At 49.6% G+C, this 13,939-nt stretch overlaps 1 protein-coding gene across 1 annotated transcript in view; it reads left to right on the plus strand.

The window, feature by feature from the left end:
* The first annotated feature begins 1,037 nt into the window (after positions 1 to 1,037).
* Positions 1,038 to 13,939, plus strand: part of LOC105185660 (fez family zinc finger protein 1) — a 29,027-nt gene continuing 16,125 nt past the window's right edge. The window contains exons 1-4 of the mRNA XM_011145313.3: positions 1,038 to 2,341; positions 6,437 to 6,535; positions 11,995 to 12,647; positions 13,201 to 13,477. Of these exons, the coding sequence (XP_011143615.1) occupies positions 2,137 to 2,341; positions 6,437 to 6,535; positions 11,995 to 12,647; positions 13,201 to 13,477 (1,234 nt within the window). The 5' untranslated portion in view covers positions 1,038 to 2,136. The remainder of the gene's footprint in view (positions 2,342 to 6,436; positions 6,536 to 11,994; positions 12,648 to 13,200; positions 13,478 to 13,939) is intronic.

The following is a 13,939-nucleotide window of genomic DNA, read 5'->3' on the forward strand; positions in this document are numbered from 1 at the left end:
GGCTATACATACGTGAGAGACGTGTCGTTGCACCGAAAATTCCGGATTATCGGCTGGAAGTCGCGCCGGGACGGTTTCGGCGATGTTAAAACTGTGTTTGAGGCGCACGATAAATTTTTATTACCGCCCGATATCGCGCCGGATTTATCCCTTCGCGCGTATCATAAAAGGCGTCCGACGTTCTCCTATCGGAGATACATTGAATTTCGTGAAAATTTAAGATAAAGCGACCGTCCTACCCGTGTTTACCCGAAAACGAGCTGTCGCGAAGGATTTGTACAACGTCGCGCGAAATCCTGATCAACTGATATTAACGTTCCGTACAGGTATATCTCAGCGGAAAATCACTCTCTGACGCGTCCTCCAATCGCGACTCAGGTTCATCGTCCTGCAGCAAATTTGCGAGGAAGAAACCGCCCGAGGTAGGTTTTTCTCCTGGAGCTCATTACACAATCACGTTATTATCGCGTCCTATCGCTCTTCTATCGCTCTTCCTGAGCATCGTGTGAAGCTGGCCTCTCGTCTCCCTCGAGCTCGCTTCCGCGCGAAAGGCAGAAAAATATGAACCGGGAACACACCCCCCCCCAACTCCTTCAGAGAACCTACGTGATCTAAATACTCGTCGCGAGCCCCCAGCAAGATTTCATTTCTCTTTTGAAATCTCACCTGAGAGAGAGAGAGAGAGAGAGAGATATCAGAAATCACCCCTGCGGCCATAAAGGCGCAAGCTACCCTATCGCCTTCGGGCAACCTTGCCTAAATTTTCTAAGATGCTCGGCCGTTCCTGCCAGCATCCCACCTTCACCACGGTGGTGAAGGACGGAAGCCGGGTTGGCACGTACGTGCACGTACGTCCAAGTGTGCGGGGCCAGCGCGCAAATATCAATCAGTGGAGTCAAGAGTGGAATCAGGGTGGCCGAGTGGTTCCACATAATGCTGCAACCGGTGAGGTGAGAGAGCGTCGAGCGCAACGTGTGTTTCGTGTTCGGCGGCGGCGGTGCAGTTCGCGGCCGCATACGCACGCAGACATGTCTGTAAAACGCACCCATACAGAAGTGCGGACCCCCATCAGCAACCCCACCGTCGACGTCGGAGCAACGGCGCTCGGTAGCGTCGCAACCCCACTTCTCTGCGAAATCGACTTGCCGCTCGTGTGTCGGCGCGTCGCGTCGCATCGCGGACGCGCAAAACAGCCTGGTGTTGGTGTGGGTGGAGTAGAAATTGCGAGGGCGTGCCTGGAAGGCGGAGCTCGAGACTAAAATCCTGCTGTGTATCGAACGTCCGTGTGGATGTTCTCCCTCTCTGTGTGGACGCCGGCAGTGTGAGCGTCGTGTTCGTGTGGATCTCTCCGTCTCACTCTTGCCCCGAGAGCGACGCTCTCCGGCCGTCATCGCATGAGAGTCCCTCCACTATCAGACCCGTTAACAGCAGTCGACGTCGAGGCACCCGCTCTAACGGCTAACGTCTCTCACATCCCCGGGCTTGAGCCGGTGCTGGCCGTTCCCGAGCTGTCCTGTCCGGCCGATGGACCGCGAGGAAATCAGTGTCGCTGATAATCGGAAGGCCCTTTTGCGCGCGACACGTATTCACCGTCGCCGCCAAGTCGGCCAGAGCTGTCCTACGTCGATCTGTCCAGCAGCAGCAGGTGTTGACGAATCGTGATCAGCAGGCTGCTTCGAGTGTCTTCCTGACTGTGCCCGCGGAGGAACTTGGAGTGCTTGTGCTGAGTACGCCGCTTCGAGGTCGACCGACGCCTCCTGGAAGGATGAAGTCTGCGAACAGATGGTTTCACATCGGACCCGCTTCATCGCTTGTGCATATTGCCGCTTGAGACGAGAGCCGTATTCTCGAAGAACCACCCTCCGCCATAGACCGTCTCTCTAACTAAGCTCGCTGCTGTCCTGTCGAAAATCGCGTAAGATCCACGGGGAATCCAGGAAGACCGGACTGCACCTCCAGAGGGCTTCCGTTCAAGCGTAGGGAGTCGTAGGATTGCGGAAAAAATCGTGCACGTCGGTTTATTGTTGAGGAAACGTAAAGACCGTAAGCGTGGTGCTGAGGAACGTGGAGGAGGATGCGAATGTCGTGTGCAGTGACGCGGAAGTTGTAAGAGGGTGAACAGACTCGAGGTCCAGGATGATGGAAGTGCAGCAACAACACTCGCCTGTCGGGGTGGGTCCGCTGGACTTCTCGAGACGGGGGGTGGCCGAGGCGTCAGCGTTTCGGGTTGTCAAGCCCAAACAGCCGGCTTCGTCGCTCGTGCACCAGCAGCCGTTGCCGCCGGAAACCAACAACAATGAGAATCTTCAAGAGAATCCGCAGATACCCATCGACGCTGAGGGTAAGACTGATATGTTTTAGAGGATTGTTTATCCCACTAATTTGTCTGCTAACGCTAATCTACTGATGACCATCACGATTGGCGATGACAGCTATTATTCTCGGCGAATTTCAGCCCGCCAACTCGAACATCTTGCCTCTCTCTCTCTCTCTCTCTCTCTCTCTCTCTCTCTCTCTCACTGCATTTTGGTTCTCATATTGTTAGTTAAGATGGAGAACTAATAGAGTTCGGACACGTCCGAGAGATGATAGTCTTCCTTACGCTAACGATACGCCACGTGAGGACAACGATATTAATCCGACAATTATACGACATTAATAGAATCAATATAATATTCCCAGGAAAAACGCAGCGCTGGTTAAGTCATAAAATGACGTCGATACCGTCTATTAAAATAGATGAAAGTTCTCGGTCAAAGAGAAGTCAGCTTCTCGCGCGTCGCTTCCGCATCTCAATCTCACGAAAGCGTGGAGGAGCAGCACGCGACACATCACACACGCATTATCGCTTCTCGGAGCTCAGGATTGCACGTCAGGATTACGCGAGCCCACGGGCGGCGCATTATCGTAATTAAAAACCCGGTCCCCATCAATTATCCCCCAACCAGCACACCTCCCCCCTCCTCACAAACCGATCGAGCCGGTGAGCGCGGATCCGCACCGGTGGCATTCCCCGCGGAGGGGGGTCAGGAAGGGAGGCAGGAAGAGAGGAAACGTATATCCGAAATAATCAGTCGAAATGCGCATATCGCATAGCCTGAGCCTTTGACGTCCCTGCGGCTGACGCTCGCTGACGAAGCGCCCCCGACCACTCACCCCCTGCCATCTCTCGCCTGTCATCATCCTATCTATTACCTGCCTATTATCCCAGCGGCGTGGCGTTTACGCGGTAGCTTCCGGGCTCGCGTCGACACCTGAGCTTGCGCCACGCACACGCGTGCGACTCGCGCGCGGCTCCGCGGCGCGCACGCGGTGCTCTACGCACGCACGCACGCACGCACGCACGCACGCACGCACGAACACACGCGCGCACAGGTGCGTAGGGGCCGTGCTGCACAACGGTCCGTTCGTTCAACAGGTGAGAGGGGATGGTTGGCGGCATTAGATGGCTGCCTATACTAATACCCGACTACTAATCGCGGTAACAGGTTAAACGCAATAATATCGAGCCATAGGCGTTGAGCTGGAGCGGTTTAAGGGATAATTGCCAGGTGATAGGCAGCTCTCGTCGAGAGGGTTCGCTGATCTTCTCCCGCCGCCGTCCGTAACCGCCGACGGCTGTCTCTTTCGCGTTTAACATTATTTACCGAATAAATGTGATAGTTGCAGCGAGGGTGGATTCTCTCTCGCTTCCTCGAGAAAGTCACGCGCAAGAGTGTGAGAGCAAGTGCGCAACATGTCGCGCTTCTCCGAGCTTGGGAGCGCACCTCACTCTCTCTCTCTCTCTCTCTCTCTCTCTCTCTCTCTCTCTCTCTCTCTCTCTCTCTCTCTCTCTCTCTCTCTCTCTCTCTCTCTCTCTCTCTCGTAGGTTTCGCCAAATACGCGAACTTGCGGGCGTCGTTTCTAATGAAAACCGGTGAAGAATGCTCGACCGCAATCGTCCGATGCAATCGTGCAAAGTCCATTTTCTTCATCATCACGTCACTTCCGTGTTAATCCCGCGTCTCCGCCATGTTCGACCGCGTGAGATTCCTTCACCGCGACGTCGGTGCCGCTTCCGAAGGGACGATTCTTCCGATGTCAGAGAGGATTGATCTTGCCGGCCTGTCGATTCATCGCAGATGCATTCGTCGGTGGTCTTCACGGTCGGGAAATCACGCTGGCTTTGCCGTTTTATAGATTTACGACCGGACGATAGCGCGAAACGGACTACACAGGATAAGCGTCGCGCGAGCAAACGGCACCGATATCGCGCCGATGCTCTCTCTCTCTTTCTCTCTCTCTCTCTCTCTCTCTTTCTCTCTCTCTCTCTCTCTCGTCGGCTGACAAACACGCTTTACCTGCATTGTGTATACAAACGTATCGATGTTGTTATACCCAACCACCTTATCTCGAGAGCGCACCGCGCGCGTACGCTCTCTCTCTCTCTCTCTCTCTCTTCCTCTCCCTCTCCCTCTCTCCTTCTCTCTTTCTCCCTCTCTCCCTATATAGGAAAATATGATTTATTTCTGATAATCCTACGAGAATGAGACAGTCTTTGCGGCGCGGAGCGTCTAATCTCTCCACGCTATCTCAGATTATCCCGGCCGGTCCTATATTGCAGGGATTACGGATTTCTCTCGTGTTTTTCTTTTTTTTTTTTCGTTGGTTCTCGGTATAACCGCCCCGCCGCGCCGGGGCGGCGGTTCGGTTCTATCTATCGATACAATCGATCTCTGCGTTTTCACGGCAATCGCGCTGAGAGCAGTGTTTGCGAAGATGCATCAGCATACCGAGTTGACGATGAATTTATTATTCGAAGGATAATTGTTGTAACTAAAATGAAGCAATATTTTTATTTTCCGGTCCCTTTATTACCGAAACGTCGGCGTTTTATCTCTGCGCAATTGACTTTATTTATCGTTTGCCATTTGTTATAATCGATCACTGATATATTTTTATTTTAATGTACGATTTCCCCCGGTGAGTTTGATATCATTTCTAAAATAAGTTTGAACTTGATTTGAAGATAAAACGCAATCGGTATAATCAAAGTGCACACACTCACACGCGCACACAGACGCAACTATCTATTATTATTAAAATAGAATATTGCGGCATATGTTGTATTTCGCGCCGATTCAGTAATACCACCTATCACAGGGCTGTAAAGTTTCATTTTACCTTTCATTTTTTGTTAACAACTCTTTTTCGTCCTTACTCGATAGTGAAATGAAGTGGCCGTCGAATGACGCATACTACACCGATATAGAAGAAGACAGAACTGATTTAGTGCGATCGAGTCGAACGATTAGATAGACAATCTGGATTGCGCTCATCGTCGTAAAGCTCGGATTTGATATTTTATCGCGTCTATGTAAAAGAAAGCCGACATGGATTACGGCACGTTCGTTTGTCGGCCGGACCGCAACTCTCTCGATTATCGCGATTAATTCCTCATTGCTATGGTTGCAGATTTCTTTGTTACCGCGCGCTATTTTGATATTGCAAGTTGTTAACTCCCGTATTATTGAGCAATAAAACGGATACTTATGTGTGTGTCGCGAAATAATCCGAAGCTTAAACATAAATTAGATATATTGAATCATCGATTTTATTTATCAGTACGGTACAGTAATCGTCTCATGTTCGACGACAGGGCAAAGAAAATTGCCGCGAACGAGTAATCAGGTCTGCAATTTTTCCGACACGTCGATGTAGTCGCACCGAGGTGATAATTAGACGTGTCGCATAATTTTTCATATTGCTTGCGTTAAGCGGACGGCGAGAATTCCGTATCGTCTGATTAATCGCCGGGCCAGCGATTTGGCGTGAAGTTCGAACTTTGATGCTCCAGCAGAACGATCAAAGAAACCAGCCAGGATGGATGGCGGATGTTCGGGGATAGGAATGCAGGTTTCGGGGAGAAAGAGAGCGAGTAATGGCCGGAGCAAGGTTGATAAATAGAGGAGGGTTTCTCCTCCTTTCTAATAAAGACGCTCTTGTCGAGGGGTTGATCTTTCCTACGGGCCAGGAATACTAAATTTGTCAGGACTTGAGATGTCATTGCTGCACGTTAGTGGTCGGTGGTGTAACGATGCATAAACGATTGGGAAAAATGCGCGATCGTTTCGCCGTTTGCGTCGCCATCTTTTCGTATCGGATTTCGCGCACACATCGCGGGTATCCACTATCTGGAGAAAAGAAAACTCGAGAACAACTTGTTGAAATGTTCCGAGAATTTTATCAGGATTCAGAGAATTTCAATAAATTGATATATGTATCAAATAAATACTGTAATCTAGTAAACAGATATACGCGCACGTACTTACACACATTTTACATCCTGAGTTACTTTACTTTCCTCAGTTCAATAGAGAACATACAGATTCAGTTTGTCTACAAATGACTTATTAATGACTTAATAATTGTAACGCTTCTTTCCTTTTCATTTCAGGCGGCTGCAATGTTCGTTTAATGTTTCCGAGACTGTGGGCACCTTTCGGGAATACCACGGAAGTCACAAACTTGCCGCCTTTACCAAAGAGTCACTCAGGTATGTGTGCGCTGTGGGTAGAGTCCGTAATTCACTTTATCGGCAAGTTCGCATATTCCATCGAATTAGATCACCATACTGTAAAAAATCTTTCGACGTCGAACTTGGGTACCCTCGATTTTCCGCGCTTGACACATCACACGAGCGACCCATACATATAAATCTGAATACCGAATACATATAAACCTGAACACCGTATGATGTACATAATTCATAATTCTTTTCAAATACATCCCAATAAGAAAAATTGTTAGAATAGTTAAAAAAGTTAAATAGTTAATTAAATAGTTAAAAAAGAAGGAAAATTCATACAATCAAATTCTTTTAAAGCGAATTAAAAAATATTGTACACACTAGCTTCTTATGATATAACGAGTGATTATAAGTTTCAATTTTAACTTGAAATTCTCTGTGTGATTTCTACTGTGTGACTGCAACTGAATATTTTTCCTCTCTGATAAAAGTCATTCGTCTTCTTTTTTTTTTTTTTTAATATCACTGATTTCCGTCGCTGATTTGAGATAATTGTCCAAGAAACTGCGTCGCATTTTAGATTTACAATCGGCTGCCGTACATCTTTTGTGCACTGTTTGCCTCTCATTTCTCTCCGAAAGGTGTAGACGCGCGGGTTGTAGCGCCGACCTTTCGCCCCCGATGATGGCTTCCTCCTCGAGCCCGGATGACGGCGGGTTTTTATTTGCCGATCATTAAGAACGACCGGTCGTCCGACGATTGGGATAAATGGTAGCACGCGTCATGCCGCGGACGGACATGGGCCTTTCTAACTCCTGCCGGCCCAATTGGAGCAGATTAGAGGCGCGGGCACAGGGATTCGGACCGTCGGCCCCTTTGTGCTCGTACCTACCCTGAATTAGTAACATCTTGTCATGTTAAACGCCCGTGCATACTCTTCCTACTCCTCCCGTGTGCACTCAGCGCGTGCACGTGGCCATTCATCTGCCCATCGTCGTTTCTCGCCGTGATAAGATCGGCCGCGATACTTTTATCGTCGCTCTTCCATCACCAGCTCCACTCCTTCAAGATTCGCAGTGCGCAAACATGGCGTTTCTTCAGCAATTTCGTATTATTATTATTTACATGGATTATTACTATCATCTGCATCGTCGTGCAAAGGAGGGAAGAAGGGGTATTTTTAGGAAGGCTATTCCCAGATAAAAAGTGATTTATCATCATTAAAGCGTATAGCATCGATGAAGTGGGAATCTCCGACAAACTCGGATTATCGATGAAAGATTTAGCATTTGCGCATACAATAAGAAGGAACATTAATGTCACTCGTTCAGTTCTAAAAGTCATTCAAATAGGTACATTAAAAATTGCACAATATGAATAAAAATAAGAGAAAATAAAAGTAACGTATTGCAGCGTATAATATAAGGGGAAAAGTATGTTTTGCGCATTATTTACTTGTATATTTATACTTGTGTATATATATATATATATATACTTTACTTTTCTACTACTTGTATATAATTTATCGTCTCCGATTAATCAAAGTCTATTTGAGTTAAAATTTCTCCTCCTATTTTTTTTGTTCATCTATATACTCTGATATCGCACCCTTCACGATAAGATTAGGCTTTCATTAGAGACTGATGCCCGGGTAAAAATCTGTTTTTGAAAACCCACATCGTCCTGTCGCTCGGCTTCGCTGACAGCCGCCATGACAGCAAAGATCGCGCGCATTCTTTTTCATGAGCCGGCTTCACAGAAGAAGGGGCTTGAACGTGAAGTGTGTAACGGCTTTAATAGCCGTAGATCGCTACGCAGTAAACGACTGACGGACGACAGAAGATTAAAGTTGGCCGTTAACTCGATCTAATTGTCCCCCCGACTTGGCCTTCCTTTATTAATCCACGTCCACAACCGTCTTCGGCATCGTCGTCATCCCCTTGTCACGAACCGGTCTGCCGTTTCGCCGCGTGAAACGCATACACGCTGAAAAATCGTCTCGATTGAGTTTACTCATTAAAAATATTCCACATATCGATTAACGACTGCGCGCGTCGAAATTTCGCTTCCCAAACATTTGCAAGCGAAATGTATTCGTGTGTCTCAAAGTACCCTCCCAACGCACATTTCAACGCAGGCCTGGAAAACCACCGTTGCAAGTTTATTTGTTTCGTTAACGACTCGGTAATGACATTACCGTTTTTACCAGCAACGGTGACAGTAATGCAATTACATTCCTTGATTAACGCTAACGAATATGATCGTTACGTGGCGTACATACAGAACACATGTACGCGAAATGGGCAGGAGCGAGTTTTTACAAAAAAATAGGTTTTACAAAAAAAAGATGTTCAAGATTTAGTGAAAAAAGTGAAACGAAAGTGTAACGATAACGGTGACGAGTTACTCTCTGCGGGAATATTTTCACGCAAGTTCTCCGATGATAAGCTTAATAAACTTATTTTTTATTTACGGCGTTGCGCACGAGTGCGCTGCTAACGAACAACAAGATGACAAGTGAGGTTCTCACTCCAGATCATCCGCTATATCCACATGGTAGCTGCACTCCGAAAACTTTGCCTCGCTCATCCCGCAACTGCGAGAGCACTTTGCGCAAACATGCCCGAGCTACGATGCGTGCCGGTGGCGGGGGCCGCCGTGGCAAAAACCATTTTCAAGTCGATTCAAGAAGTTTCATTCACTGTATCGGGGGCTGGGAGCCACTACCAAGCGGACCACGTGAGATGCATCGCGACGCGGCCGTAGATGCATGTGTGCGTGAACGCGTCTCTAACGCAGCCTCCGTCAAACCCGGACCAAAGTTAACCCATCTGCCGGACGGTCGCGGGGCGTTTTTCTCGCCGGTTCTCGCACTACCCGTTTTTAGCGCATTCCAGTCGACCCAGACGCGGCATTTGCGTAAGCAGTTCTTCCTATCTCGCTGCGACTCACATCTGTCCGGACTTCCTTCTCCTTTTTGCTCAAACTGCCGTCTCGATCCCTCCCCCTCCCCCTCCCCCTCTACCTCCCTTCCGACGGTATCGCGTGAAGCCGCTTATTGCAGTAATCATCAAGTGATTTGACCAAGTGCTCTTCGCGATTTTTCTCGAGCGGAACGCCGCGAATGCGGCTGTAAATAAATTTCATTCGCGTTTCCAAGCGTTTGTGTGTTTGGGTGATGCTTCAGATTGATCAGTTCCGGTATCCAACGCTTTCGGACTAGCCGCGATTCACATCGATAAAATAATACGCAAGTTATCGCTCCAGAGGAAGAGTGAGAGAGCGAGAGCGAGAGAGAGAGAGAGAGAGAGAGAGAGAGAGAGAGAGAGAGCGCGTGAATTTGAAGTTTAGGATAACATACCTTCGCAGACACGTCTCGGTATAAAAAGAGACACAAAGTGGGATATAACGGTTGTAATTTCATTAGCCCCTCCTTTTGTCTTCTTTTGTGTTTTTGACCGGCAGAGTGAAGCACCTATCTGTCTCCTCGGACAGATCCCCGCAGGCGCGAGCGTTTCTCATTACATTAGGCCACTCTGACTCGAGTCATATTTTGATTCGATTGCAAAGCCACCAGGAGACACGATAATAATCGACCCCAACGACGGGGCTCGCGGAGAGCTTTAAATGCGATTAACCGACACCGGTGCATCGCACAGCCCGGCACGTGACCGCGTGTCGCGCGCACGGATTATAAATATAATATACCGGGTGTGCGCGCGCGCGCGCGCGAGACGCGCGATATGAATGGTCCAATGCGAAATTGCCGGGCTCGAATCGAGGGTTCGTGAAATAGAGCCGAGAGCGCGCCCTTTCTTCCCTCAAGACGCGACACGCGTGTACACGCGGTCGCCTGCGATCCTGCGATCCTGCTGTCGCTGTAAATCACGACGATCACGAGGTGGATCGTGATTATTAGAAATACCGTGAATAGTTCCCGGACACACTCGACTTCAAACCGCGTCGATTTCGGCGCCGAAAGAGCTTCATCCGTGTCTCATTTGTTCCTGCTCGAAAGGAGAACTTTGCACAAAGGAGCTCCACTCGTGCGCTTATCAGCGAAAGGATATTTTTTACAATAGTTGTTTGTGTAATATCGAGTTGCAGCCAGTTGAAGTCGGACTTTTATCAAAATTGCCGCGGTTCGGCAAATATTATTTCCGCAATATTCAGGATCATGTGCTTGTTCGAGATAACACGGCCGACAAGTCAGTCGAGCATCGCGAGATCCGATAATCGTATCTTGTAATCGAATCTTGATTTCTCCAAACTTTCTCATCACACGCGCGCGCGCGCGCGCGCAAATCTACATTGCGACGATAACAGGGTAAACACATTCCGCGCGCTTGATCTAACAAATACATCAAAATTCGCGACTGAATCATATTTCATTCGAGCCGGGCGACAGATAAAGTGACGCGGACGTACAAATCAAAGCTGCGTCAGAAATCATCGATTTGATAATCAGAGAGAGAGCACAGTAAATTCCGATTGACGCGCGATACCGACATTGCGATCTGATGCAATTTGCGACCGTTACCGTGAAAATATTAATTTAATATTCCAACAATGATGAAAGCTTAATCTCTCCGTTGTAAATTAATTAGTCACGGTACGTTAGAGCCATAATACATCATTACGTGACACGTGATATAGCGGACAGTCTCATTAACATCTAACGATAAATAGCGACGACATGGTAAAACTGTTACCCCGTCAATCTATTATCCTATTCTATAACTATTCTGCCATACGAAGGTGTGGTTAAAGAGCTTACCCCAGCCGGGCACATTATTTATCTCCCTCCCCCCCCCCGTTTTTCCCCTTCTTCCCACCCCGTCCCCAACCCGCCTTATCACACTCGAGCGTAATTTCATTTCACAATGCTGTTAACGGTTAATCACGACTCACGACACTCCGGCGGATGAAAAATTCCGAAAGAGCGCGCGAGGGCAACTCATTAAGGGCACTGCTTCACGAAAGCACGTCGCGGAAGTACTTTTTCGCTCTCGACACCTCACTATTCGCTTCTCTCCTCGCGACGTCTCATTAGCGCAACATGAGACCCTGTCATGACCTTTCGTGCCCTGCCCGTCGCCCCTTAACACCCTCGCGCCAGCACGCTAGAAAAAAAGGCCCAGTACGTGACTCAAATCTCATTTCTGACCTTCGGGTCCTTCTGCCAGAAGAAACTCTATTTACCCGCGTGTGGCTCTCCTTTGCCGGATTCTTTCGTATCCAGAGCGTACCCCACGCGCGTGTACTTTATACGTGACACAGCCGTCGTCCAATGATTGGCCATCTTGGTCCCGTGACTGGTCCGTGTGTGAACTCTGCTTTATCAATTACGCGAAACGTCTACCTGCTCAGAGATGCTTAAACGAAGCCTTTTTGCGATTCGACGAATGCTCGACCGATGCTCAAGTAAGGCGCACCCTGCCGCAGCAGTCAGTCATTAATCATCACCATTAAACGCTCAATTGCAGAACGTCTGTCCTTCGGAGTGGGTCGCCTGGTGGGCTCGCCGGCGACGAGGAGTCCCTCGCCGTCGCAGTCTCCGTGCCCGGACTCGCCGCCGTCCGACCGCCGAGACGCCGAGGTAGACGTTGACGTCGAGGAGGAAGTGGACGTAGACGTCGAGGAGGTCGGCGACGAGGACGATCACGAGGACACCTCGAGTCCACCGCGATCGTCGTCCACCCCGTCTCCGCCGCCCGTGAGCGTCGCGACGTCGCCCGTGTCGCACCCCCCGAAGAGATCCGGCGACAGCTTCAGCGTATCGGCTCTCCTCAGGCCGGATCCACCCTCTGCTCACGTCCAGAATGCGTCTCCGCACAGAGAGACCACCGCGATCGGCGCTCATCCGCCGCCACCCGGCTCGTCCATCCTCTACCCGCCGCTGCACCTCCAGAGCGGGCTCCTGCCCCCTCACCCGCATCACCCCCTCTCGTACCTGCACCCCCAGCTGCTGCCGCATCATCTTCTACCGCCGCACCTGCTGCTGCGCGGCGTTCATCCGGCTCACCCGGGACTGCACTCGACCCACACGGCGCACGGGCTGCACCATCCCCATCCGCTCGGCGACGTTTACAGCTGTGTCAAGTGCGACAAGATGTTCAGCACGCCGCATGGCCTCGAGGTAGGTGTATGCGTGCGTGAGCGCGCGACGCGTGCTCTTTTTACGGGCGTGCTGCGTCCCGCCGGCTGCGTCCGCGAGCTCTCGTTTTGATTCATTTCTGATTTGTTCGCGCTGTCGGCGCGGTGAGATCCGCCCGGACGCCCGCGCGCCGCCTTCTTACGAGTCAATCGCCGCGCCGCCGGGACGGCGCTGATTATTCTTGCAGGACGCGATTGTTTCCACCGACTCTTCAATTTTTCCGAGTAATATTCCCCGCCGATGAGGCAGAGAGGTCTTACTTTTGCGTTGCGACGCAGGCTTTGGTATCTTTGTTTTATATGCTGCGTATTATATGTGTGTTGCATTCCATAAATTTCACTTTATATACTCTGCATCTGCTAATTTTACGCGTGACTAAATTATTATGCAGTTACGTCGTCATGTCTCACTTTCTCGTTGGCTTTTCCTCTTGCGCTTCCCTCGGAAGCGCAAGTCCGTCGCGGCTCTTTACTAATTTATCTCGTATGATTTTATGATATACTCAAAGATGTCAATGAGCGATACGTTCTCGCAGGTACACGCGAGGCGATCGCACAACGGCAAACGACCATTCGCCTGTGAACTGTGCAACAAAACTTTCGGCCACGAGATCAGCCTCACGCAACACAGGGCCGTACACTCCGCGGAAAAGGTGTTCGAGTGTAAACAGTGCGGCAAGGCTTTCAAGAGATCCAGCACGCTCAGTACCCACCTCCTGATCCACTCGGATACGAGACCGTATCCCTGCCAGTTTTGCGGCAAGCGATTCCACCAGAAGAGCGACATGAAAAAACACACCTACATACATACCGGTGAGTAGTTTGTGAAGCTTGATTCGAAGAGTGAAACTTTCTTTCGGGGGATTTGCTTCCCTCGGTCGATCGATATTCGCCCTGTTGCTATTAGCAAACAGTGTTCACATCACAAAAAGAGTCAGTTGCCATAGAGGAAAATTTGTTGCTAATAGACATCGTCCAGTTCCATCGCTGTGAGCGATCGCAATGTAAGCTCATTGCGGGATTTTGGTCAAAATTACTCGACTTTCGTTCAGACCAATCGATTGGGAGCGCTAAAGAGTTACCCGGATTGAATCCGCTTGGCAGGCAATTGTCTCGACGACTTCAGCTCGTCAACTTTCGGACGTTATACGAAAGTCGCGCTCGTGATTCCGATGGGTATCGTTATCGGGGGATGCGAGGGATCAATTAGTTCGGCGAGTTGCTGCGATAAATAATGCAGTCAACCGTCTGGACCGAGTCCTTTCGAGAGGATCC

The sequence above is a fragment of the Harpegnathos saltator genome, unplaced genomic scaffold, assembly GCF_003227715.2.
Source record: "Harpegnathos saltator strain DR-91 unplaced genomic scaffold, Hsal_v8.6 scaffold128, whole genome shotgun sequence".
Classification (NCBI taxonomy): Eukaryota; Metazoa; Arthropoda; class Insecta; order Hymenoptera; family Formicidae; genus Harpegnathos; species Harpegnathos saltator.